Consider the following 27,659-nt stretch of genomic DNA (forward strand, 5'->3'; position numbering starts at 1 on the left):
GATTAGGATAGCCGACGGACAAGTGGTATCCTCCACCCATATAAATAAATTAGTTTATACTGAAATACCTAAACCACTGATTTTTTCAGGAGGAGCGGAGGAAATTCCACTAACGGAGGAAACACAGGATATTACCTTAAAGGATTTATGGTTAGGAATTTCTAGAGTTGAAGGGTTTCTCAGGACAATGATAAAACAAATGGGGGACTTTTCTCAGTCAGTTTCTCATAAATTAGAAAATGTGGATTCCAATTTAAATTCTTTGGATAAACGATTAAATGTTATGGAAACTCAATGTAATACACTTCAAGCTGTCTCGGTATCGGCTGTTAAAGATTCCACAGTGATACATTCTAAAATAGAATCTATGGAGAATATGAATAGAGCGAAAAATCTCCGCTTAGTCAATTTCCCAGTAACTCATTTATTATCTGAAATTTTATTAAGGAAGTTTTTTCAAGAAGTACTGGGATTGGCAAATGCGGAAAATTTTCCAATAAATAACTATTATTATATTCCTCAAAAAAAAAATAGAATCTGCCCAGGAGGTGGACCACCTGGTCACTACTGAAGTAAATTTGACTGAATTTTTGGAAGATACTCAGGACGTGATCCAGAGTCGGTCCACCCTGGTGATAACATGCATGAGTGAGATAGATAAGATGTTAATAATGAAACTTTATTTTAAAAACAGGTTAATGAAATTTTGTGGGGATCTGGTTAGGATTTTTCCGGATGTCTCTAGAGCCACTCAGTTAAGAAGGAAAGAGTTTCTGAAGTTGAAGGTTAGAGTTTTGGCCCTAGAGGCATCTTTCTACCTGAAATTTCCTTGTAAATGTTTGGTTAAGTTGCAAGATATTGAGTATGTTTTTTGGGACCCCATACAATTACAACAATTTTTAGTTGCGAGAGAACAGAAATGAGTTGTTTCATCTGCTGAGAAAACAGAGGAGAAATTAGTATCCCAATTAGTAAGGAATGATTCAAGGTCGTTTAGGACAAACTGAGAATTATTGTCCTTTAGCTTTTCTTGAATTTGTATGATTAGAAATAGTAACATGTATCCCCATAATGTGGGCTTAAAAGGAATTATGTATGTAAGAATCAATTATGTATTGTTTTGTGAGATTTCTCCTTTTTTCCTTTTGAATTATTGGATATTGTAATGTATTCAAAATTATAATTACAAAAAAAAAAAAAAGGAATTTCTTGTCAAGTAACTGCCAATTACAGGGGTATTTTTGGTAAGCGCTGTCCAAGCAAGGAGACTTCTTTCCAAGGTCTTCCACTGAATGTTATCCTTTAAGGCTATAATTCCAGCCTGGCTGGATATTGTCTTTGGTATGTGCATTTTGCACATAACTCCTGTTCTTCAATGCTCCTCGGTCTCTTCCACTGAATGTTATCCTTTAAGGCTATAATTCCAGCCTGGCTGGATATTGTCTTTGGTATGTGCGTTTTGCACATAACTCCTGTTCTTCAACTGCTCTTCAGAGCACGTCTACCTTCCAAATCTGAGAGGGTCTTTCCTCAGCCTTGTTCCATACTACTACATGGTCCTGGTCGTAGCTTTCTCCTCCTGTGAAAAAGAAAGACAAATTGTTCCTCTGTCCGTAATTGTTTACTCTCTCACTCATAAGCACTCACTGGGACAGACCGAAGGTCCATCAAACCCAGATCCTGTTTCCAAGTAGCTGGCAGAGACTCAAATAGTTGCCACATTCTAGAGCTCATATTGTGATGTCATAATGTCTCATTCCACCAGTGCCTAAGAGCCAAACTCATCAGTGATGTCACAATGGCTCGATTGTCCCATACTTGCCTCACATAAGAATATAAAAATTGCCGCACTGGGACAGACCGAATGTCCAACGGTGGCCAATCCAGGTCACAAGCACCTGGCAAGACCCCAAATGAGTAAAACTGATTTTATGCTCTTTGTCCTTGAAATTAGAAGAGAGCGGGGCCATGTGTTTGGGATTTTACTTCACAAAAAATGGTAACCCTACCTAACAGACCAGTATTTTCTATCTCCTGCACCTTGCCCTGTGTTTTCAGAGCTTAAATTATAGAGGAAGAATCATATTGTTAAACTAGTGTTTAAGCCCGTTAGATTAACGGGTGCTAGAATAGATGTCTGTCTGTCTTTCTTTTTTTCTGTCTCTCTCCCTGCCCAGACCCTCACTGAAGCCGCCTTCCAGCTGAGCCAGCTAAGGGATCCCTATCCCTTGCCCTTTCCTCAATCCAGCTCTGGCTTTCACTTTCCAGTGGCTATCCCATGTCTCTCTTCTCCTCACCAACCCAGGCCCCAACTCCCAATCAGGCTTTTTCTTTCCTCCCCCCACCCAAATATCAGTAGCAGCGGCAGCATTCTTGACCCGCCAACCCCCCCCCCCCCCGTTCCTTACCCAAAACAGCAGTGGCAGCGCTGTAAACAGGCTGTTCGCGACCAGCCCCGACAGGGCCTTTCTTCCACCGCGTCCAAAGCGATGCGGCAGATTAAAGGCCCTGAAGGGCTTGCCACGAACAGCCTTGTTTACAGAGCTGCCACTGTTGTTTTGGGTAAGGAATGGGGGGGGGGGTTGGTGGGACTGTCGCCGCTGCGCTGAGATGCTTCCCTGGTCGGTGGTTCCTTCCTGCTCAGCGGTTCCTCCGTGCTCGGCGGCTTCCCTGCTTGGCAGCTTCCTCTACTGCGCATGCGGAGGCATGGTGTTTCAAGTGCGCATGCGCGGCTAGGGTTTTATTATTATAGATGTGCAGCAAAAATGGGGGCAGGCCACATCAAGCAATGCTTATAAATCTGTTTGTGGCTGAGACCTCATGATAGCAGTTGGCTAAAACTGTGTAGAATAATGATGCACCTATGGAGAACCTATCCAGGTCGTGACCCCTGGATTCTCTATATGGCACCCAAAACTGCATGCCCATTTTAAATGAGTAACGAGCCAATAACTAGCAATCATTGAGCGCTAACAACTAATTAGTACCGTTAATTGGCTCTAATTAGGATTTGCACATGCATCCTGCTAAAGATCCGCACGCAAATCTTTAGCAAGCAAACAGTGGCGTAGCGAGGGTGAGAGGTGCCTGGGGTGCCCCCCCTTACCTTCCCCCATACCTCTAGTTGAAGTTTTTGCTCACGGCTCTCCCTCTGACGTCATTTCCCATGTGCGGCACCCGGAAGTGATGTCGGTGGGAAAGCCGACAGGGTCGTGAAGACCAACCGCCACGGACAACAACTTCCACTACAGGTATAGGGGAAGGGAAGGGGAGCACGCGGGAGGGTCGGGGAGGAGGGATGCCCCCGCTTACTACGTCACTGCAAGCAAATGACAAGGGGGCGTGGCCAATGGAGGGACATGGGTGGGTTGGGGGCATGTAATATTCTAGAATTTGAGGGATCCTTGTCTAACTTGTGGTTCATAGTTAAAACTGCGCGAGACAATCGCACACAGGATATCAGCGTGCCGGATTTAAACTCAAGTTGAAAGCGCTCCAAGGGGGGTTGTGGGGGGAGGGGGGAACCACCGCACAGAACTTAGTAGTGTTGGCGCTGCCGTTGGGGGGAACCCCCCATTATAGAGGAAACAGGCTTTTTCCCTATTTTTAGGGAAAAAGTTCAGTTTCCTCTGTAATGTGGGGGGTTTTCTCCCCCTGCAACCCCCCTCAGAGCACTTTCAAATTGAGTTTAAGTCCGGCGCGCTGATGTCCTGCACACGATTGTCGGCCTGACTTTGTCTGTGCACGATTGTCTGGCGCGGTTTTGACGCGTCACCCTAACTTACATGCCAGAGTTTATACCAGGTTTCAGTTAGTGTAAATTTTGGACACGGATCTCAGCGCCATACACCATTCTAGCAAGGGCGTGCAACTCGGAATGACGCTCCATATGGTGTTTTGTTTTGTTTTGGGCACCCAAATGTAGGAGCCATTTACTGAATCTAATCCTTAGTGATTATATATCGGGGTCCAATCTATAGTTTGGGAAGCTCTGACTTCAAGTTTAGGATCTTCTGGGGTCTTTATCAGGTGATTCCCTCACCTCATTATTTTTCCTTTATTTGTCCACTTTTTTATCTTTTCTCACATATCTGACGTGACCTTTCGTTTTAATTGGCACCTGCTGGAAATACTCCCAATCCCGGGTGATTTTACATTTGAGAATGCCCCAATTTAAAGGTCTTTCCCTCTCCCATCAGCCACATGGACAAGATTCCTGGACCCAGCCTGGCTCCACCACACCCCAGACTCTTTAGCCGCCCCCCTCCCCCCGATCTTACCTTTGATATCCAAGATCATATTTTCAAACATCTCACTGCAGATATGTCCATTGGGATCTATTCTCCAGTTCTGGTGTGGGAGTCGATTCTGGGACCACAGCACCACCTTGGCCCCGTTATCAGCGGCTCCAATCACCTGCAGGCTCATGGCTGGGGCAATCTGAAAATAAAGAAAGCTCAGAATCAGTCTCTAGGAGAGTTACACAGACAGACATGATGCCAGGAAGAAGAGGAGGATCTTCAGGGGAAACACAAAGATAGAGTGTAGAGAATGGCACGGGGACAAATTTTTCCCCATCCCGTTCCCACAAGTTTTCTCGCTGTCACTGCCCCATTCCTGTAAGCTCTGCCTTAACCGCAAAAGCCTTGAACACTTATGATTTGAAAGCGTTTGAGGCTTGTGCAGATGAGGACGGAGCTTAGGCATTGGTGGAATGAGGCATTATGACATCACAATCTGAGCTCTAGAATGTTGCTACTTAGGATTTTAAAGTGTTTGAGTCTTGTACAGATGAGGACGGAGCTTAGGCATTGGTGGAATGAGGCATTATGACATCACAATCTGAGCTCTAGAATGTTGCTACTTAGGATTTTAAAATGTTTGAGGCTTGTGCAGTTGAGGACGGAGCTTAGGCATTGGTGGAATGAGGCATTATGACATCACAATCTGAGCTCTAGAATGTTGCTACTTAGGATTTTAAAGTGTTTGAGTCTTGTGCAGATGAGGACGGAGCTTAGGCATTGGTGGAATGAGGCATTATGACATCACAAGCTGAGCTCTAGAATGTTGCTACTTATGATTTTCAAGTGTTTGAGGCTTGTGCAGATGAGGATGGAACTTAGGCATTGGTGGAATGAGGCATTATGACATCACAATCTGAGCTCTGAAATGTTGCTACTTATGATTTTCAAGTGTTTGAGGCTTGTGCAGATGAGGATGGAACTTAGGCATTGGTGGAATGAGGCATTATGACATCACAGTCTGAGCTCTAGAATGTTGCTACTTAGGATTTTAAAATGTTTGAGGCTTGTGCAGTTGAGGACGGAGCTTAGGCATTGGTGGAATGAGGCATTATGACATCACAATCTGAGCTCTAGAATGTTGCTACTTAGGATTTTAAAGTGTTTGAGTCTTGTGCAGATGAGGACGGAGCTTAGGCATTGGTGGAATGAGGCATTATGACATCACAAGCTGAGCTCTAGAATGTTGCTACTTATGATTTTCAAGTGTTTGAGGCTTGTGCAGATGAGGATGGAACTTAGGCATTGGTGGAATGAGGCATTATGACATCACAGTCTGAGCTCTAGAATGTTGCTACTTAGGATTTTAAAGTGTTTGAGGCTTGTGCAGATGAAGACGGAGCTTAGGCATTGGTGGAATGAGGCATTATGACATCACAATCTGAGCTCTAGAATGTTTCTACTTAGGATTTTAAAGGGTTTGAGGCTTGTGCAAATGAGGACAGAGCTTGCAGGAATGGGGCAGTGATAGGAAAAGAACTTGCCAGGATGGGATAATGAGTTCCACGGGGACGTTGAAAAATATATTCCCGTGTCATTCTCTAATAGAGTGTTATAACAGAAAAGCATTGCAGCTGCAGGAGCCAAAAGATGGACTGCATAAGGCAGCCTTATATGAATGAGAGCATAGTAACTGAGGAATCTAAGGTACACTGCCCCGGATGCCAAATTGGTGGGGGCAATGGCACCTTTCCATCCCCCTATGCCACGCTCGCGCCCTCCCTTTCCCACCCCCCTACCTCTTTAAAATCTTTGCCTGCTGCTTGCACTGGCCTGGCTCCCTCTGAAATCACTTCCGGATCGTGGGGCCAGGAAGTGATGTCAGAAGGAAAGCCAGCGCGCGCAGCAGGCCGGAGAAGCTGCTTGTGCCGATTTAAAGAGGTAGGGAAGGGAGGACGCGAGTGTGGTGGTGGTGGGGAGTTGGTGCGGAAAGAGCGGGGAGACAGAGAAGAGGGCAGGGGGGAGGAGGGCACCACCGCCCCGAGAGCCTCCCGCCCTCGCTATGCCACTGCTAAGGTAGAATATTAAACAGCACCTGAGTACAGTCATAAGTGACCCACAGGATAAAAATCAAATAATGTCCCAACATGGGCTGTGTTTCGGCAAAATAAAAATGTCTTCCTCAGGGGTCATAGAGGGTTCTTGACTGTCAAAAACATAAAAGTCACAAAAAATCAACGTAGTCTTCTGAGCTGTGCTGCTTTTTTTGTAGTCTCTTAACGTCTTTGATTTTTTTGTGACTTTTATGGTTTTTTATATTTAAGGACCCTGATCTTGTGTTCCACAATCTTTTTGTTGTTTTGCTGTTTCCTTTGTGGAACCTTTGGTGCTACGTGGATTTTGTTGTTCTGCTACTGGGAAGGCCTGGGCCTGCTCGTGCCTAAATATTAATCACAAATGTAACTGGTGTGGCTAGTACTTTATAAAGGAATGTGGACACCCATTTCCCTGCTCTATGGTAAAACTGCTCTTTGGCTCCTAAAGACATGGGGGGGGGGTCGATATCCAAAGCGCTTTGAACAGCCAGAAATGGCTCTTGGCCAGTTACATTGCTTGTTCGGGGCATTTCACTCATTTTCAGTGGCACTTACCTGGAGAACCACACTGAAAATGTCCAGTTGGCCTATCTCAAAACCGTATATTTGGGGGGCATTCTGGGAGCAGAGTCAGCACTCGGCCGGTTAAGGGCGATGTTCAGAACTTAATCGGCCAAGGTAATGACATAAATAGCGCCACAAAAACTCAGTCCTGTCTTTATGTGGTTCGGCGTAACCAATGAAGTGCTGGGTATCGCACTTAGGCAGCTCCATAGACCTGGAAATTCAGTGTCGGAGCTCTGATACGGATTGGAATTTCCAAGTATAACACCGGTGGTGGTCGGCAAAACGCTGAACGCTACTGGCTCAATATCCGGCCCCAAAACAACAGGTAAGTGCCCAGCAGCAGAAACCACCCAACGCAGGTCAGAAAGATGTATCTGTTTGAATTCTGCATTTGCCCGCCCTCCTGCAAACTCTTCTCTCCTTTGAGCTGGCTGCCTGCAGGTTGGTTAGGATTCCTTCTGAGCTCACAGAGCACCACAGCTGAACAAGCGACGTCAGTGAAGAAACAGCCAAGTCCTAACCTGGTTTTTGATGTACCCCTCCTCGTAGTACCAGACTAAGTGAACCTGGTCACTCGGCTCCGACACCAGGACTCTGCCGGCTTTCATTTCTTCTACATCCTCTCGGACACACAGGAACAGCTGCAGAGCCTCATTCCTGATATGGAAGTACACGCATTTCTGGAACGCACAAAGAAAAAAACACAGTAAAAATCCATTCTTCACGCACATGGTTGCATCTCGCTCCCGCAGGATCTGTCCCATCCCTACCCCATATATAGGATTACCAGATTTCCCCGGACACGTCATTGGGTTGCATCCCCGGATGCCATCCCAACGCACGAACGGATTAAGGGGAGTGGGGCTGGGGGCCCGCCTGGGGGGCGTGGCCATGGGTCTGGATTTTCCCGAAGGAAAATCTGGTAACCCTATCCATATAAAACATGACTTTTACCTCAGCTCAGTGGCATAGCGAGGGTGAGAGGCAACCAGGGCGGTGGCGCCCCTTCCCTTCCCCCGAACCTCTTTAACTTTCCCGGCGCGAGCAGCCTCACCAACTTGCTGCCCGCATCGGCATCACCTCTCTCTCTGATGTCACATCCTAGGCACGGGACCCGGAAGTGACATCAGAGAGAGAACTGATGCTGGCGCGAGCAGCAGGTTGGAATTGCTGCTCGTGCCAGAGGTACAGTGTGGGTTGGGAGGAGTGAAGGCACCCCCATCAAGGTGGGGGGGGGGTGGACAGCAGGAGGGGTTCCGGCACCCCCATCAAGGTGGCTCCTCAGCCCCCACAGAATCTGCTCCATATACAGTGTAAATTAGAGAATGACAAGGTGACAAAATTCATCACCGTTCCCGTCCCCGCGGATAACCGCGGGAAACCATCTTCATGTCATTCTTTAAGGAGAGAGGAAAGAATCAGAGTATAATTGGGCACAACCACTGACCCGCAAGCTTTGCTTTGAAGAATGCTGGTGTAGAAGGATTGAGATTGAAATAGACACTAGAAAATGACATGGGATTATTTCCCGCGGTTATCCGCGGGGACGGGAACGGTGATGAATTTTGTCACCGTGTCATTCTCTAGTGTAAATCTCACCTCATTGCCCACAAGATCCATCCCATCCCTGTTCTGCATAAACCTCAAACCAAATCCCACAGGATCTTCCCTTCCTCTCCCCCACATATTGTGTGACCTTCGCTCCAACTCCCAGAGGACCTGTCCAATCCCTGCTCCATATACAGCGCAACTCTCATCCCAACTTCCACAGGACCTGTCCCCAGATAGTACTAAATATTAAGGAGATCTAAAATATATAATAATAATATGCTCAATTAAATAAATCACTCAAGACTAAGTAGCATATTAAATAATCAACTTCTAGTTAATTATAAATAGTGTCAGAATATTTCCAACAGGAACGAGCCGTTAGGGAAACTAGTTGGGACCATCATCACACTTTTCTTCAAGGTCCCAAACAGAATATCATTTACTATATATTTAATACATTAATAGCATATCCAAAACACTGATACAATTTCGAAAGAATAGTCACTCATCTTTTTTTGTGTGAGTAGTCAATTGGATCTTGTTTCTGCCAGTCGGCCCGATCGATAAGTATTATTTTTTCTATTTTTCTAATTTCTTTGCTGTGTGTGTTGTAAAGTGCTCCGTGACTATAAATTCATTTCACTCCCCTCCCAGCCCCCTACATACGGGATGTTATGTTAAGTTACGCGCAATCTTACATCCTGCCGAATCCTTGCAAATTGGAGTTCTCAAGTTTCAAGTTTTATTTTAATTTGATAACTCGCTTATTTAGATTTACTGAGCGAAATACAACATTAATAAAAAAATAAAAGCATACCATTCAAAATTTAAAATGATGGGGTTAGACCAACAGACTTACACAAGGCAAAAAGGGACAGAACTACAATTCAATGCTTTAAATTACAGAGGAGAAAGGGGAACAGATGGGTATATAGTGCAGAGCCACTGTGCCAAGGCTGCCAGCAAAGGGTGAGAGAACGCGCTGAAAATGGGGAAGGGACCAGGCTGCCCTGTACATGAACCCACTTCCTTAGATGGAATTGAAGCCCCGCAGAGAGCAGCCGCCTTTTTGCCCACCTGTCTGATGGGACGGAGCGATCCGATTCGCTGATGTCTGCTGTATTTCAGCCAACTGGTGATCTCTGTGCGCTCCAGCAGCCACTGGCGGCCCCTGAAGTCGCTGTGCTCGTACAGCACCCATCTGGCACCAGGAAAAGAAAGGAGGACAAGCGGGAAGCAGGGTACAGAGGGAAAAAAAGAGAGAGATGCGTTTTAAAAATTAATTTGCATCCCTGTCCATACCTAGAACTCCATTTTATTACCAGTCTCTCTGAAACGCTGTCTCTCTGAGACAAGTGATGATGACAGTCAGTGAGCTTGTGACTGTTACGCTGCAAATTCAAGTGGGGGGGTGGGGGGTTGAGATTGAATTGTATCAGTGGCGTAGGAAGGGGGGGAGGGGCAGTCTGCCCCTTGGTGAGGGTGCAAGCACCTGTCCTCCTCTCTGCCCCCCTCCCACTGCCGAGCATGCACGCCGCTAACCTTCCCCCGTCCCTCTTTATCATTCCTGGCGCGAGCAGCAAACCCCCCCCAACCAGCTGTCATGCCAGCGTCGACTCTTCTTCCGCCGTCACTTCTTGGCCCCGCGTCTAGGAAGTGAGGTCGGAGGAAGAGCTAGTTCCAAATGGCATGTCAGCCAGCCTACAACACCAGTGCTGTGTATCACCTGGGAAGTTGACGTAGTCTGGTTTTGTCCTGAAGGAGGTGTAGCTGGTCTATATGAAGGGAATATGGCCTGGTTTTCACTGAGGAGACAACTTACCCCCTCTTTCACTAAGGTGTGCTAATCGGTTAGCGGGCCTTAGTCTCTATTATTTATTTATTCAATTTTTTGTATTGTTCTCCCAGGGGAGCTCAGAATGGTTCACATGAATTTATTCAGGTACTCGAGCAGTTTTCCCTCTCACAATCTATCTAATGTACCTGGGGCAATGGGGGGATTAAGTGACTTGCCCAGGGTCACAAGGAGCAGGGTGGGTTTGAACCCACAACCTCAGGGGGTTCAAACCCCACAACCCCCACAACCCACCACTCTAGAAATCAAAATGTAGTAAAAGTGAGCTAAGTATAGGTCAATCAAGCCATTGTGACATCACTAATGAGGGTGGCTCTTATTGGTGGAATGAGGCATTATGATGTCACAATACCAGCTCTGGTTGTCACAGGCTGAAACTCTTCACTTTATTTATTTCTTAAATTTTCTATTCTGTTCTCCCAGGGGAGTTTACATGAATTTATTCAGGTACTCAAGCATTTCTCTCTGTCTGTTCTTGTGGGCTCACAATCTATCTAATGAACCTGGGACAATGGGGGGGATTAAGTGACTTGCCCAGGGTCACAAGGAGCAGCGTGGGTGCCACACTCTCCCATTATAGCTGGAAAACAAACAGCACAAATGTTCACAGTCCAAGGCACAAAGGGGGGAAATTGCCCGTTCTGTCCTGAGAGAAACTCGAAGGAGCCTACATCTAGGTACTCACATTCCGCCTTTCACCCGCAAGGACAGCACATGGTTATTGAAACCCTCAGCCTGCAGACTCCGCACCTCTTGCGTCAGATCGATCTCCTTGCCTTCGAAGCACTCTAAGCCATGGAGGGAGATTGAAGGCTCTGAGAAGTTCTGTAGGTGAGGGAGAGGTAGAGACACAGGGATGGAAAAAACATTGATCTTATTAGTATGGTTATACCAATGAATGACTAGAGCCAGCAGGAATTCACTGCCGTTGCGACACTTCATTATGATATTCCAGTTTGAAGCATTACAAGTTCTTCATCACTGATCATTCGGAGATCAATTTTATAACAGGATCCTAAGGGATGAAGCTTCGTGGAGCCCCTAAATTGAGATACCAATTTAGAAAATTGTCCCGGTTGGTCCTAATGCCATCCAATTAAGGGTCTGATTCTATAAACGCATCTATGCACGCCAATCTGGGTACCTAACTTCAGGCGACTTTTATAGAATCAGGACCTTAGTGTCTAATTGTGACTGTCTCTAGGAAAAGGTGGTCAGTGGCGTAGCGAGGGAGGATGGCGCCGTGCACCCCCTCCCCTTCCCCACTTTAACAAAAATCAGCAATTGGGATGCTCACTCCCTCCTGCCACCAGATGCCTCCCCCCGGCCTCCCTGAACCACCCCTAAACCTCCCCGTACCTCTAAATTATGATGACAGGAGGAGGGATGCCCAGTCCCTCCTGCTTGAAGGCCCGCCACTCCAAAATGGCAGGCCTTCTCATTCACGGTGCATCCTGGGATGCACAGGGAGGGTTTGCGGCAGCAGGAGGGAGTGGGCATCCCTCCTACCTCTATTTTGGTTCCAGGGGGGGCGTCAGGAAGACCGTCATGGGGGGCACCTCAACTTTTGTGCACATACAAAAAAAATGAAAAACCACAGTTACCGACAGATCTAGACATGTCAGTTTTCTTGGGTCAGAATTACCGATCAGATTCTGGCATGCAATGGTAGGTCATCGATCAGATGGCTGGTTTTAATATTATTGATCTTGTTTTAATAGTAATGAGGTCGTTTGCATGCCAGAATCAGAGAATGTACGACCGCAGGGAAAATCATGCGGTGTCCCTTTTTGTGAATCGGGTTGGCAAATTCCATCGACCACTGGTACACAATTAGAGAGTTTTGCGCATCTAGTCCGTAGACCAGTGTTTCTTAAGCCAGTCCTGGAGCACACTCTTGCCAGTCAGGTTTTCAGGATATCCACAACGAATATGTACGGAAAAGGTTTGCACACCAATCTCATGTCTATTCACTGTGGATATCCTGAAAACCTGACCAGAACCAGGGCCTTAGCCTGAAATCAAAAAGTTACACGAGCCACACCTCTGTCCTCTAAAAAGTCTGCATAAGAAAAACAGGAAGTGGGGTGTGTGATTGTGTGCCAGGGTGTGCTTCACAGTAAAACAAACCAGCTCTTCAAAATAAGCAAAGTAGCAAAGATCACAACCTCATGACTAGATTTAGAAATTAACTGGAGGTGTGATGTATGTACAGTAGACAGGCCCTAATCATTCTGGGACAGGGGAGCTTTGGATGTTTGTCTGTAAGCTCTGATGAGTGAGGACTGTCTCTTATGGGTTTGTGTACTGCAGTGTCTCTCAAACAGTGGTGTGCTCCGAAGAGACTCTGTGTGTGCCAGGAGAGATTGCACAATTTTACTTTATTTTAAAAAATTCCCTTTGTAAAGTATACACTAGAATAGATGACATGTACGCCACATATACAAGAATCTGTCAATGTTATGATCATCTGGTGTGCGTAAGGGTACAACCGCCCAGACAAGCATCATTCTTTGACATGACTGGTCCTTGAAAATAGAGAATGACACGGTGGATGTTACCCGCGGCTAGCTGCGGGTTACCTGCCAAAACAGTGGAGGGGGGAAAGATGCAAACCACAGGTACGGGGACAAAGCCATCCACCGCCCCGTGGAGCGGTGAATGGCCTTGTCCCCGCAGTTAAGGGAGGGAACACGTGTGGTCACCAATAGCGCACGGCCCCCTCCCTACCTATCCACCTGAATCTATCTCCCCCCCCCTTACCTTTGCGGCGCGTTTTAAGGTTTTAGACTTGTTGAAAGCCGCCGGAGCGTAGATGCTTCGGGAAAAGGGTGGTGAAGGGGATGGTGGTCCGGTGACGGGGCAGTGACGGGGACAGATTTTTTGCCCCCGTGTCATTCTCAACTTGAAAACTAATGGCAAGTCATTTTATTTTTATTTTTTATGCAGTCGTTATCCTAACTTGAGCAACAAGGCTTTGTTATCGTTTGGATTTTCTTATCTTTGTGAACTTGGATTTTCAGCTCTGACAGAAATTAAATTTAAAAAAAAAGAGAACGACTGCAGATGGTGGATGATAAAATGCATGTTTGCTTGTCAACTATCGAGCTGCGTTTTGAGTTAACTTGCACTCAAAAACAAGCACATCCATTGCATTGATTAGCAATTCTATTCTATCTACGTTAGTTCCACTGTTGTTATAATTATCCATACATAAAGAACTTTAAATGATTCTCAAATTTACCTCCCCCCTTTTTACAAAACCACACATGAGGTTTTTAGCGCTGGCTGGCATGCTGAATGCTCTGCGATGCTCTTAACACTCATGGAGTTCCTATGAGTGTCGGCGCTAAAAACCTCTTGTGCAGTTAACTTTTTTGTTTGTTTTGCAATTTAATAATTTCAATTACAATGTGCCTCGAAAAACATTTGCTCCTTTTTGCGTGCCAGAGCTAAATTAAAGTTTTGAGAGACACTGGTGTACAGTGTTGTATAAGTCTGGGACTGCTATAAAAATGAGAAACAGTAGCAGTAGTAGTTAGAACTTTATAATTCGTCTTCTGGTGTGATTCATGGACACCTCTGAATGTTAGACATACATAAAAGTTATTAGTTTCCCCAGGACTATATGTTTATCTATGATTTAAATAAAACAACCTTTGTTAACCAATGTACTACTACACTTCTCCTCTGTATTCGCGGTTTCAGCAATTGTGGTTTCGATTATTCATGGTTTGTAGCTTGCTGACTCCTCCCTCCAAATTACGTCAGTTTGCATAGAGAAATCGCTGATTCTCAGCACTTTCTTCACCGTGTTTTGCCTCTCCTTCAGGAACAAGCCAGGTCTCCCACCATGTTATTTGCGTTTTCACCATATTCACAATGGTTTTTAATAGAAAACAGCGAATAACATATGAAAACGTTATTCAGGGTTTTTCTGTATTTGTGGTTCTGTTAATCTCCTATCACAGCGAATATGAAGGGAGAAGTGTATCTCTCTCTCCATATAAAATATATATATATGTAACAGTCTTCAGATCAGTGGCGTAGTACGGGTAGGAGGTGCCCTGCAGTCTCCCTTCTCCCCTGTAACTCTAAATCTTCTATTGCGAGTAGCATCTCCAGCATGCTCTTCGTGCCAGCACTGGATTTCCCTCTGATGTCACTTCCTGGCCCCATAACCCGGAAGTGATTCAGAGGGTGATTCAAGCTGGCGCGAGCAACAGGCAGGAGAAGTTGCTCGCGCTAGCGATGATCTACAGAGGTACGGGGTGGGGGAGGGATGGCATGAGCAGGGCAGAGATGTGCCAGCGCCCCCACTGACGCAGCGCCTGGGGCGGTCCATCCCCCCCCTTGCTACGCCACTGCTTCAGATTGGTCAGAGGGTGATGGGACGAGTCCAGGGGCCGTCACGGAGCGCCTACATTGGGGGGGGGAGCAGTAGAGCGTTTCCTTGAACACTTACAAGTGGGACTTTTCTTAGGGACCAGACAGCTGCCTCTGACAAACACCCCATTGCCAAACAGGTTGGATAAATCCCCTCACACAATACATACTGCGCCCCAGAGTACTCTTTTTGGTCATAAATAATCCAGCTGCGGAGGAAAAGAGAAAAAAAAATATTGTCAATGACTCTAACGTCAGACATGTCTCTTCTGATCCTTCTATTTATTTTATGCATTTATTTAAATATTTATTACCTGCACTGTCCGATAATTCTAGGCGGAATACAAGATACACAATGCAATAAAACTTACAACACAAAGCAAAGGTGAACACCCCAAATTGTGGCATTCTTACTGTGGTTGATGAGGATCCCCAAACCCCGCCACCTGAAGATTTCCTCCTCCTCGGGCAGCCAACGCTCTTCTAAATGGCATCCGGCAGCTCTTGCCTTGAGCTGCTACCAACGTCAGCCTCTCTGCACGTACTCGGTTTTCAGGCATTCGCGGCACTGAGTGCGCTTGGCCTGCTGCATCAGCTCGAGACAAGAGCTGCCCGCTCCCGTTTGGAAGCGTTCTGGAAATCTTCAACTGGCAGGGTTTGAGGATCTCCACAATCTCCGGGACGTAATATTTTGGGTTGGAGGGGGGCAGAGAGTGGAGTCAGCGGAAGGAAGGGGGAGGGCGGCAGATGAACTGCATTACCTTGGCCTTCCAAACCACTATAGGAATAGCCAGTTATGGGGCCTACTTTCTTTTATAGACTAGGCTTCTATCATTGATCCTCCATGCACCTCATTCTAGATACCCCATTCTAGAACTGCGCCCAGCAGAACTGCTCGTTATTGGTGTCCCCTGATGCCTCTTCTTCTAACTGGCATTACCTGCCTCCCTGGACCATGCAGGACTGTAGCTTGAAAGACTCAGGTAGGGATGCGCTGTCGTCTTCATAGTCCATGCAAGTGCCCTTGAAATCAGGCTCAGTGAAGAGCTGGATCTGTAGGAAAAAAGATAAATTAAACTAAACCTTAAGCTTATATACTGCATCTTCTCTATAAAGATAGAACTCGAAATGGTTTAGAAAACTTAAAAAGGAAGTACAGTAAGAAATGGTAATAGAGAGAAGTGAAGTTTACATTTTGAGAATAGCCAAGCAATGAAGACACATGTTGCTTCTGAGCAACAGTGCCAAATAAAGGGTTAAGATGCATGAGATCTATTTGCATACAATGACGGCGCTTAATATGCATGAGATCTATTTGCATACAATGAAGACGCTTGTTGCTTCTGAGCAACAGTGCCAAATAAAGGGTTAAGATGCATGAGATCTATTTGCATACAATGACGGCGCTTAATATGCATGAGATCTATTTGCATACAATGAAGACGCTTGTTGCTTCTGAGCAACAGTGCCAAATAAAGGGTTAAGATGCATGAGATCTATTTGCATACAATGACGGCGCTTAATATGCATGAGATCTATTTGCATACAATGAAGACGCTTGTTGCTTCTGAGCAACAGTGCCAAATAAAGGGTTAAGATGCATGAGATCTATTTGCATACAATGACGGCGCTTAATATGCATGAGATCTATTTGCATACAATGAAGACGCTTGTTGCTTCTGAGCAACAGTGCCAAATAAAGGATTAACATGCATGAGAGCTATTTGCATACAATGAAGACGCTTAATATGCAGGAGATCTATTTGCATACAATGAAGATGCATTTTGCATCTGAGCAACAGTGCCAAATAAAGGGTTAACATGCATGAGAGCTATTTGCATACAAGGAAGACGCTTAATATGCAGGAGATCTATTTGCATACAATGAAGATGCATTTTGCATCTGAGCAACAGTGCCAAATAAAGGGTTAACATGCATGAGAGCTATTTGCATACAAGGAAGACGCTTAATATGCAGGAGATCTATTTGCATACAATGAAGATGCATTTTGCATCTGAGCAACAGTGCCAAATAAAGGGTTAACATGCATGAGAGCTATTTGCATACAATGAAGATGCTTAATATGCATGAGATCTATTTGCATACAATGAAGATGCATTTTGCATCTGAGCAACAGTGCCAAATAAAGGGTTAACATGCATGAGAGCTATTTGCATACAAGGAAGACGCTTAATATGCAGGAGATCTATTTGCATACAATGAAGATGCATTTTGCATCTGAGCAACAGTGCCAAATAAAGGGTTAACATGCATGAGAGTTATTTGCATACAAGGAAGACGCTTAATATGCAGGAGATCTATTTGCATACAATGAAGATGCATTTTGCATCTGAGCAACAGTGCCAAATAAAGGGTTAACATGCATGAGAGCTATTTGCATACAATGAAGATGCTTAATATGCATGAGATCTATTTGCATACAATGAAGACACATTTTGCATCTGAGCAACAGTGCCAAATAAAGGGTTAACATGCATGAGAGCTATTTGCATACAAGGAAGACGCTTAATATGCAGGAGATCTATTTGCATACAATGAAGATGCATTTTGCATCTGAGCAACAGTGCCAAATAAAGGGTTAACATGCATGAGAGTTATTTGCATACAAGGAAGACGCTTAATATGCAGGAGATCTATTTGCATACAATGAAGATGCATTTTGCATCTGAGCAACAGTGCCAAATAAAGGGTTAACATGCATGAGAGCTATTTGCATACAATGAAGATGCTTAATATGCATGAGATCTATTTGCATACAATGAAGACACATTTTGCATCTGAGCAACAGTGCCAAATAAAGGGTTAACATGCATGAGAGCTATTTGCATACAAGGAAGACGCTTAATATGCAGGAGATCTATTTGCATACAATGAAGATGCATTTTGCATCTGAGCAACAATGCCAAATAAAGAGTTGTGTACTTTTTATCTGTATAACCAGCCTGTGAATTTGTATTGGAACATTAAGCTGATCTGTGCATGCTAAAAGAAGAAAGAGCAAGTGCTTTGTCAGGCTTTGTATTGTGAATTTATTGTGGTACAGAAATCCAGCACTACCAAGTTTCAGGGTGGAACTTCCTCTTCCTCAGGGCGTGTACTGCATGTATCAAAGTGTGACCTGAAAAGGTTTTATTATTCCCTTGAATTGATCATTAGAAACTTCACAGTCCAAGGATGTCCTTACTCAAGATTCAAGTTTTGGAGGCGCCCAGGGACGTGCAATGCATTATATCTTTACTCCCTGTCTCCCCCCCCCCCTCCCTAGCTGTATTAATAAGCTTTGCTGGGCATCTCTGCCAGTTTATGAGATCCGCTGCCCAGAACTTCCCCAGTGCTGTCTCAGCAGTGATGAAATCGATGGCCCACTTTCCAGCCCTGCCACTGGCAATCCTCGTCATGCACAGCATCGGTTTCAGCAGCTGGAAAGGGGGTCACCAACTTCTTTGCTGCTGCTGAGGCAATTCTGGGCATCAGATCTCATTGGCCAGCAGGGATTCACCAGGTACTTTGGGTTGTGGAAGGGTGTCTGAGCCCAAACTGGGGGGGGGGGGGGGGGTTTCCCAAGCTAGGGTTACCAGACATTTGGATTTCCCCCGAATATATCCTCCTTTTCAGGACATGTCAAGGGGGAGGGTGTGTCCGGACAGCTTTTCAAAACCTGCCACTTTGTCCGGGTTTTGAAAAGCTTCCAACAAATTGCCGTCGGGCAGGACGGCGTCCATGCATGATGTCATGCGCCTGTGCGCGTGCTCGTGACGTCATCGCGTTGCATTCATGCATGTGTGGATTCCCTTCTGCCTGATGAGAGCAGGCAGCAGGGGGGGTGGGGGCGGCGCTAGGGCAGTACTGGGGATAGGTGGAACTGATCTAGGGGATAGGTGGGGACAGGTCTAGTGGTCCGGATTTTCCAAGCCCCCAAGTCCCCTCCCCCTCACCCCATGGCTATACCACTGCTTAGAAATGTCTGACATGTATTCTTACCTTTGATGTGTAGTTCAGACTTTGGCCTCCAACCTAAAAAACAAATTAGCATTCATTGTTAGAACTTGGCTAGTCTTATATAGGGGCTGTAGAGTCTTTAAAGAGGGGCTAAGTTCACAGCAACACCCCCAGAGGGATAGGTGAGTGCTCCACACAGCTCTTCCCTGCAGGACGGGTGGGTTTAAGAAACATCTCCCCCCCATAGGACACATGATAGTATCTGAGTAAAGGATGAGCGGCATAGCCTTGCCACGCAGGACAGAGGCGTGTAAGAAATAAAACCCACGCAGGCGAGGGTCAAACCACCGCGCCCATAGGACCAGGGATGCGCCACATAGGTGAGTCCAACCAACAGTCCTCATCCTTCCCAGACAGGCTAGGTGTAGCGCACAGATCTCCCCTTGAGAACAGGGGCGAGCAAACACACTGTCCTCACCTGGAGGACGGGTTGTAGAGAGGAAATTCGACCGTCGTCGGAGCCCCAGTCCTGACAGTTCCGATACATCCCTTTCTCCAAGACGTACTGCTCTCCGGAGAAGTTCACATCTGAATACGCTATCCACCTGTCCGGGAGAGCAGAAAACTGTAGGTGATTCCAGTGTAAACCAGATGTAGCAAAAAACAGAGCCTCTGAACGCCTCAGCCCCCCCTCCCCCCCTTTACATGGCTCCAGTTTGGACCGTTCCCAAGATAGCGTTTTAGGATTTTTCAGAGACACGAGAGACCGATGCAGAAAGGAAATGCAGGGACGCACGCACTCAGCAGGTTCACCCACTCGCTGGAACTCTTTGCCTTTTTGCCTTTGCTCTGAGAAATCTTTCGCAACCTTCAAGGTCCAATTAAAGGCCCTATGATTTCTCTTTGGCCTTTAGTTCTTAATATACGTCTTCCTGATGGCTACCTCTCTACTGTGTGGGCAGAATTGAATTGAATTCTCTGTTTCCTCCCTCACCTCTTTATTGCAATCCGCTGAGTCCCTCTTTCCCCATGTTCTCATTCATTTTTCTTCACGTTTTGATTTTTTTTGCTGCTGTTGATTGATTGTCTTGTTTTGACCTTAATTTTTTTTATTTTTAAATTTTTATTTTTTTTATTGTAAACCACTTAGATTTGCCTCTTGGATTTATATTTGCGGTATATCAAATACATTGAACTTGAACTTACATGCGACAAACCCACAGTTACAGATACAGTCAGATCCTATTATGAACACCCATGAGGCTTTGATAGGCCATGAAAGCCAGCATGCTTGTACATATCAGTTGTGGTTCAGGTTGAGGTATCGAAGCCTACAAAAAAATCCACATTTAGCTGACCTAGATAAGCAAAAATATGGACAAGCTTCAACATACTGAGGAATGGGGAGATGAGGGAGAGAGAACAGTATGTTGACTTAGCCGTTGAGTTGCATTTTACTTTGGGAAGGTAATTTTCCAACTGACTGCGTTAGAGAAGAGCGGGTGTGTACTTTTCACTCACTCATACTCTGTCTCATTTTCAGTTACAATACAAAACAGTCTCTTATATCCTGCAATTTGCTTCACGTATCAATGCAGCTCACAGCAAGAGAGTTGAGATAAGCGAATAGGATTCATCCGAGATTCCCCAGGAAAACTAGGCACAGTATTTCCACCTGATAGACAGGAGACAGAGTTCTTCTGAGGTAAGGGGCGTGCGTATCCCGCCTTCAGGACTTCCCCGTCCTGTGGGTAAAGCTACTGCACAGGGGATGTTCATGTGTAAGGTGGGAGGGTTTATAAAACCCATTCTACACATAAAGAACTCTTTCACTCACAAAAATGTCTTGGAAAATGTCCCAATCTATCTTATTTTAGTATAATTATACTACGAACCATCCTCTTATACTTTAAGGTGGTCCAGTGGACAGAGGATTGAGCTAAGAGGTGGAGGAGGTTTAGGAGAAATGCTCAGTTCCTTCTAGCAGCGACTGGATAACCTTAGATAAGTCCCTTAGGAAATCAATTTTCAAAAACTTTAAGTGGCCAGTTCTATAACCAGGCTGATGTCTATTCTATAATGGAACATAAGCACCTACTTGTCGAGATTAGCAAGTCCGTGGCGTAGCGAGGGTGAGGGTGGCTGCACCCATGCTTCTTCCTGACCCCTCTGCCGTGCCCACCTCTCTCCTCCCCCGCATGGTATTGGCTCTCCCTCTGACATCACTTCCTAGATGCTGGACCTGGAAGTGATGTCAGGGAGCCGACACCGACATGGGCTGCTCGTGCCGGGAAAATTAAAGAAGTATGATGGAAGGGAAGGGCGCAGTGCGCAGCAGGGGGGAGTCAGGAAGGAGTTGGGGGGGGGGGCGGGTGGACCGTCCCCCACCCCCTTACTATACCATTTTAGCTAGTTAAATATTATTAGCAATACTTTTGGTTAAAGAACATTGTGTAAAAATTCCCTCACTTATTAGGGTACATTCAAATAAGGCAAGAAATTTGCTCAATCCACGAAAGACTCTTTTCTTCAATAATCAACAATTAGTCCATTGTTATTTACTCATCCTTTATTGCAGTATAAATTGCTTGCCCCAACAATTGTATGCCCGACGGGACCCGTTTCGCCTAAACAGGCTTTCTCAAGGGTTCCAACAGGGAGCACTAATTTTGGCGTCCTCTCATCTACGGGGCTCGAACAGATGAGAGGACACCAAAATTAGTGGAGGGAAGTTTTACACTTTGGAGTTATCCATTTACCTCACTTTCTGTCTTCAATTTTTGCTGTTTTAAAGAACATTGTCCCATCATATTTAGCTACCTACTTGTGGTTGGCATGATGGCAAATTGCCAACCAGTGTTTAAGTATGAATATCTTGTTGGGCGGACTGGGTGGACCCATGTGGGTCTTTATTTGCCGTCATTGACTGTGCTACTTTTCTTTGCAGAATTCTAGCGTAATTCTGAAATAAGTGCCTATATGTGAGGCATGACCACTTGGCGTGAATGTGTGCGCCAAAGTTCCGTCAATACGCATGAGATTTACAGTATTCTATAAGTGTGACTCCTCCCACCCGTGCTGTGCCCAAACTACCTGTTGTCATTATACAATTGGCGCTCCCTGCATTGCATTGGGGCATCAAAAAGTATATCAGTTTAAAGTATCGCCATCGTAGACTTTGAAACGAAATGTGCCTGCTCTATGGTGTAATTTCACCCAAAACATACCCTATATAGAGGGAAATTCTACAAATTGCCACTGAACGGCATCCTTTGATGGGCGTTCCAGGATTGCCACCCTTTATCGTATAGTGCCTAGCGCTGGAATTCGTGCTCAGCTATGGGCGTAGACAGTTACACCAACCGAAACCAGGTATAATCCCATCGCACACGTTGAACTAGGTTCCTCCCCCCCCCCCGAATTATATAACACTGCGCGCATTTTAAAGGAATGTTAATGGCCCTCCTATGCTCTTCCCATGACCACACCCACACCGCAGGTCCACATGGAAACACTTAGGCACTATTCTAAAAATGGATGCATAAATGAGGTGTCGCATGGATTCGCCATTCCTGCCCCGTTTTAGAATGCTTTTGCAAGCCAAAAATTTGGCATGAGAATCGAACCTAACCATTTGGCACAATATATTGAATTTTCCCCATAACATTTCTCCTAGCCCTCTCTCACCTCCCCCACACCACCAATGCTTTTAGCCATTTGCAGATAGCCAGTTTATATGAGTACATGCTAGCCAAGCACTGGTGGAAAAGTTCATTACGCTATTCTCCGCTGAAGAAACTCACACTCCACTCAGGACATGGATGGCCCGCGTGGTTGTTCCATAGTTGGCCAGCTCAACGTCACTTATTGCGTCACAGAGCTGAAGGCAGGAGCCGTCTTCGGAGTCTGTCTCCTCGTACAAGATCAGAGCCGGGTCAGAGAAGTCCTGCAGGGAAACAAGATCAGGCTGTTCTTTCCTGAAGGAGAGGATTGGTGGGCGACAGGCACCCAGAAAAAATAATGGAACGATAAGGCGCCCGGACTGATCACATCTAAAAGAAATGTCACACGCTTGTCTCTGGTTCCCGACTCAGTTTGGCGAGCAAAATAGAAAGACAGAGGTGTCTTTTTTTAAAATCAGTTCTTTGTTTGCTAAAATGCCTTACCATCTGGATGAGTCGTAAGGATGTTAGCTCCATGCTGTTACCGCCCCAGGCTTTCCAGTCATTGAACTCTCCTTCTTCCAGTAGGTACTGGTGACCCCGGAATCCCTCTTTCTCATAGCCAACCCAACTGCAGAAGAGAGACAGATATGATGAGCAAAAGAGACAGCCAAAAAGAGGAAAGAAGATAGGTCAGACCAGGTTACAAATGAAAGGAGGGGGGAGAAAGATAAAACAAAAGGCAGAGAGAGAGGGAGGGAGAGAAACATAAATCCAGGGACAGACACAAACATAAGAAATACTGGAAGAGGTTAGGAGATAGACCAACCTATGGAAAAGGGGAGACAAAGAAGAGAGAGAAGAGGCTGATAAGAATAGAGAATGCAACATAGAAACATGACGGCAGAAAAAGGCCAAATGGCCCATCCAGAGCATCCACTATTTCCGCCTTTTCCTATTGGCTAAGGCTCTTAACATTTGCATCTCCTCTTCCTATAGGCCAAGGCTCTTTACACCTGCATTGTGAGGTCATAGAGCTTTATGGATATGGAAACATAGAAACATGATGGCAGATAAAGGCCAAATGGCCCATCCACTGCATCCACTATCTCCTCCTCTCCCTATTGGCTAAGGCTCTTAACATTTGCATCTCCTCTTCCTATAGGCTAAGGCTCTTTACACCTGAATTGTGAGGTCATAGAGCTTTATGGTTATAGAAACATGATGGCAGATAAAGGCCAAATGGCCCATCCAGAGCATCCACTATCTCCTCCTTTTCCTATTGGCTAAGGCTCTTAACATTTGCATCTCCTCTTCCTATAGGTCAAGGCTCTTTACACCTGCATTGTGAGGTCATAGAGCTTTATGGTTATAGAAACATGACATCAGATAAAGGCCAAATGGCCTATCCAGAGCATCCACTATTTCCTCCTCTCCTTATTGGCTAAGGCTCTTAACATTTGCATCTCTTCTGCCTATAGACTAAGGCTTTTTGCACCTGCATTGTGAGGTCATAGAGCATTATGGTTATAGAACCATAGAAATATGACGGCAGATAAAGGCCAAATGGCCCATTTCACAGCATCCACTATCTCCTACTCTCTTTAAGAGATTCCATGCGCCTGTCTCTCCTAGTCTCCCCAAATCCTGCTAACTCTTCCTCTGATTGCTGACCATTCAGTCTCAACTGCAGTCATCTCATCCTGTCTAGGGTTCCCATCATTGCTCTCCAGTGGTCCAAAGACGGTTTCTCTGGTTTTATAAACCAACAAAAACAATGCCACTTACCAGCCTCCATGGACCTGCAAAGACCCCACAGATGTTATTCTGAGGCCTTTTGTCTTTTCATTCCTCACATCATGAATGTCCCTGTTCACTTCACAGCTATGGCCCTGGAAATTGGGATTCACATATATAACAATCTAGGGAGACAAGAAAGATCCAGAACAGTGGCAGTTACAACCAAAACAGCATCAGGCTTCCAAAAAGGTACTGGGGTAATCTGCATGGACAGACAATGGCTACAGTTCATTAGCTTTAGTTTTTAGGGTTTGGGGGATAATAGTGGAATTCATTTTTGTGGCTCTGGGCATTATTATAAAGTCTGGTCATAAGTAGGGTTGCCATATTTGATGATGGAAAAACCCGGGTGCATGGCCTCGCCCCCGCCCCACCTTATTTCGCCTCCCACCCTCTCCATTCTGTCTCCAGCCCCACCCCATTTCGCCTCTAACCCTGCATCCACAAAGCACGTCTCTTTTTTTCCCGACCTCCAGACCACATTTGGAAGGCCTCTAGCATGTGCGGATGGGTGCGACGAGATCTGCGCATGCGTGCTGTAGGCCCTCCAGGCGCAGCTGGAGCTCAGGGCTTTCCAAAACCTGGACGAACTGCTGGGTTTTGAAAAGTCCGTCTAGGAACCTGGTCAGTCCTCTGGAAGTAAAACCCGGATGTCTCAATTCGTCCTCCTTTTTCTGGAGCCATATGACAACCTGATGGAAAGGTTAACCCTTTAATTGGCAGATGGTGAAAACGGCTGCTTTACGTAACTTGAGGTTGAACGTAAGCAACAGTGTCAAGTAACAGGCATTTGGAGATGCAGATCTTCCATAAGAGCCATAGAAACACGTGTTGCTTCTGAGTAACAGTGCCAAATAAAGGGTTAACAGCCACAGGCTATTCTTAAGAAACATCCATGCCAGGTAAGGTTCTAGCACAGTTCCTTGCAATAATGGTATCTACCACAAATAGGCCTTTGCTACCCTCCCATGAACCCAACTGTGTGTTTCTGCAATCCCTTGGGCACACTCAATCCCATACCAAGCGTTCGAGAAGATTTCAGTTTGCAAAGTGTACGAGTTGAGCCTAGTTTTGCTGTGTATAAGGTCCTTTCTTCCTTACCTTGGGCACGTTGAGTTTCTCAACAGAAGGACCACCCTAAAACAAGATAAAATATAATCCATAAGGCAGTCTTTTAAGGGCAATCTATTCTGGGGAGTAATCGTAGCCATGGTCATAAAGCAAATAAGTGGTTCGAAACATTTAAGAGTTTTCCTGTACACAAAATGGGAGGAATTTCTTACAAATCAGAGCTCTAGGCCTGACATAATAAAAGACGACAAAGAATTACGTTTTCAAACAGTACTGGTTTTTATCGGTGACGCGTCAAAACCGCGTGGGACCTTGGTGCGCCGACCATCACACGCAGAACTTATGCTTGCCGCCTTAAAACAGTTCCTGTGAGTGCTCTGAGGGGGGGTGTGGGGGGAGGAACCCCCAACACTAAATTTACAAGTGTTTGCGCTCACTTTGAGGGGGGGGGGAAACACCCCCATACTACACTGAAAACTGCCGATTACTCAAAAACCAAGGGAAAACGGCAGCTTCCAGTATAATCCCCCACACCCCGTCCCCTAAGGGAGCACGAACACATGTAAGTTTACTGGGGGAGGTTCCCCCCACACCCACACTCACAGCACTAACAGGAACTGTTTTCAGGTAGCGCGCATAAGTCCTGTGCAGGATTGTCAGCGCGCGATTGTCGGCCTGCCAATGTCCTGTGCGCTTTCGTTACGGGAACCGTTTTTTCAGAAGGGTGTCTGCTTTACAATTCACGTTGCTATCAGATTCTTCTAGATCAGGGATGTCTAACATCAGTCTTCAAGGGCCGCAGTCCAGTCCGGTTTCCAGCATTTCCCCTATGAATCTGCATGAGATCTATTTGCATGCACTGTATGCAAATAGATCTCATGTATATTCATGTGCATATTCATTAGGGTTATCTTGAAAATCTGACTGTTCTAAATGGACAAAGCAACAGAACAAAAACAGGGGAGGTCCAACCTTGTCTGCAGTAAAAAAAAACAGCCAGGAACAAACAAACCAAAAATGCAAATATATACAGCGATGTAGGCGAATTTTATTGTGACAAGCAAACTATATATTAAAACCTTTTTACCAAAAGATAATATAAAACCAAACAGATGATGTGTCACGCCGAGAGTCTCTGCAAATAGTAAACATCATCTGTTTGGTTTTATATTATCTTTTTCATTATTTTTTGTGACATATGTTTTTTCCCTTTTCTACCATGGACCCCTGATGAAGGTTGTCCGAAACACGGACCGTGTTGGATCCCCTGTTTGCTAAAATGGTTTTAATATATAGTTTGCTTGTCACAATAAAATTCGCCTACATCGTTGTACATATCTACAGTTTTGGTTTGTTTGTTCCTGTTCTAAATGGACTCCTAAGAATTATCTCTGTCACTCTAGGGCAGAGATTTTCATCCCAGTCCTTGGGACACACCCAGCCAGTCAGGTTTTCATAGGACCGTTAGTCCCACCCCCCAGTCCCGCCCATCCCTGCCCCATCATGCCCCAGTTCCGCCCTCTCACACCCCTGATTCCTTTAGGGGGTGGAGGGAATCCCCTGACCGCATGCCACTGGTAGCGGTATATAAATGATTATCGCATTTGACGACCCGATGCAGAAAAGGGCTCCCGCCTGGTTTTCTGCACGCTCGCTCATTCCCCTATCCAACTATGCAAATAAGCTAATTAATACTAAAATGCCATGTAAACTAGTAGAGTGATTGATGCTCTAACATGGCTTCCCGATACACTAAAAGAAGTGATTGCTTTTAGTGATCCAAAAAAGTGACCAGTCAAGACCAGTCGCTTACCTCTCTAACCTTTTTTTTTTTTTAAATGGGCACAGATACTGTGCTTGTTATACATGCACATTATCTGCCCCATTAGGAAAAGAAAAAAAAAAGTATCCCCTGTTGATGACGGCCCTTCCCGGCAAATCAACAAATGCAGCACCGGAAAGGACCCCTCCCTGCGCTAGCGAAAAATGGCAGGCCATTCCCTCCTGCCATTTGCACCCCCCTCATGCCAGTAAAAATGGCACAGTTCCTCCTGCCATGCTGAACCCCCCCGAAAGAAAATTGGTAGGAGGGAGGCCTGCTAATGCAACTCCCCCCCAAACAGCAGCGATACGGCAAGAGGGTCTCCCACTTCTTCCTGCCATTGAAGGCCCCCTCCCGCGCCATGCACATCCCGTACCCCTCAAACATTTCCTACCCTCTCCCCTGAAAAAATAGGCAGGAGGGATTCCCACTCCCTTCTGCCACCGCAGGACCCCCGCCATCCCCTGAGCCCCCCAATCAGGGCCTTAGACTCCACCCCCTTGTATAACAAGATAGAGGGAGGAGCCTAAACCAATGGGTGGGGCCTTAGGCATCTGAGCCTATCAGGGCCTTAGGCCCCTCCCAGTTCATCATATGATGCAAAGGGGAGGGAAAGGCCCACCATTTCGGAGCGGCAGACCTAAGGG

At 45.7% G+C, this 27,659-nt stretch overlaps 1 protein-coding gene across 1 annotated transcript in view; it reads right to left on the bottom strand.

Moving 5' to 3' along the window:
• Positions 1 to 634: 634 nt before the first annotated feature.
• CRYBG2 (crystallin beta-gamma domain containing 2) overlaps positions 635 to 27,659 on the bottom strand; it is a 100,715-nt gene continuing 73,690 nt past the window's right edge. Inside the window, exons 10-22 of the mRNA XM_033954453.1 lie at positions 25,221 to 25,256; positions 24,108 to 24,241; positions 22,824 to 22,950; positions 22,461 to 22,603; positions 19,136 to 19,262; positions 18,700 to 18,732; positions 15,637 to 15,749; positions 14,776 to 14,905; positions 10,996 to 11,135; positions 9,533 to 9,656; positions 7,426 to 7,584; positions 4,281 to 4,440; positions 635 to 1,579 (exon numbers count right to left, since the gene is read on the bottom strand). Of these exons, the coding sequence (XP_033810344.1) occupies positions 1,491 to 1,579; positions 4,281 to 4,440; positions 7,426 to 7,584; positions 9,533 to 9,656; positions 10,996 to 11,135; positions 14,776 to 14,905; positions 15,637 to 15,749; positions 18,700 to 18,732; positions 19,136 to 19,262; positions 22,461 to 22,603; positions 22,824 to 22,950; positions 24,108 to 24,241; positions 25,221 to 25,256 (1,515 nt within the window). The 3' untranslated portion in view covers positions 635 to 1,490. The remainder of the gene's footprint in view (positions 1,580 to 4,280; positions 4,441 to 7,425; positions 7,585 to 9,532; positions 9,657 to 10,995; positions 11,136 to 14,775; positions 14,906 to 15,636; positions 15,750 to 18,699; positions 18,733 to 19,135; positions 19,263 to 22,460; positions 22,604 to 22,823; positions 22,951 to 24,107; positions 24,242 to 25,220; positions 25,257 to 27,659) is intronic.

The sequence above is a fragment of the Geotrypetes seraphini genome, chromosome 8, assembly GCF_902459505.1.
Source record: "Geotrypetes seraphini chromosome 8, aGeoSer1.1, whole genome shotgun sequence".
Classification (NCBI taxonomy): domain Eukaryota; kingdom Metazoa; phylum Chordata; class Amphibia; order Gymnophiona; family Dermophiidae; genus Geotrypetes; species Geotrypetes seraphini.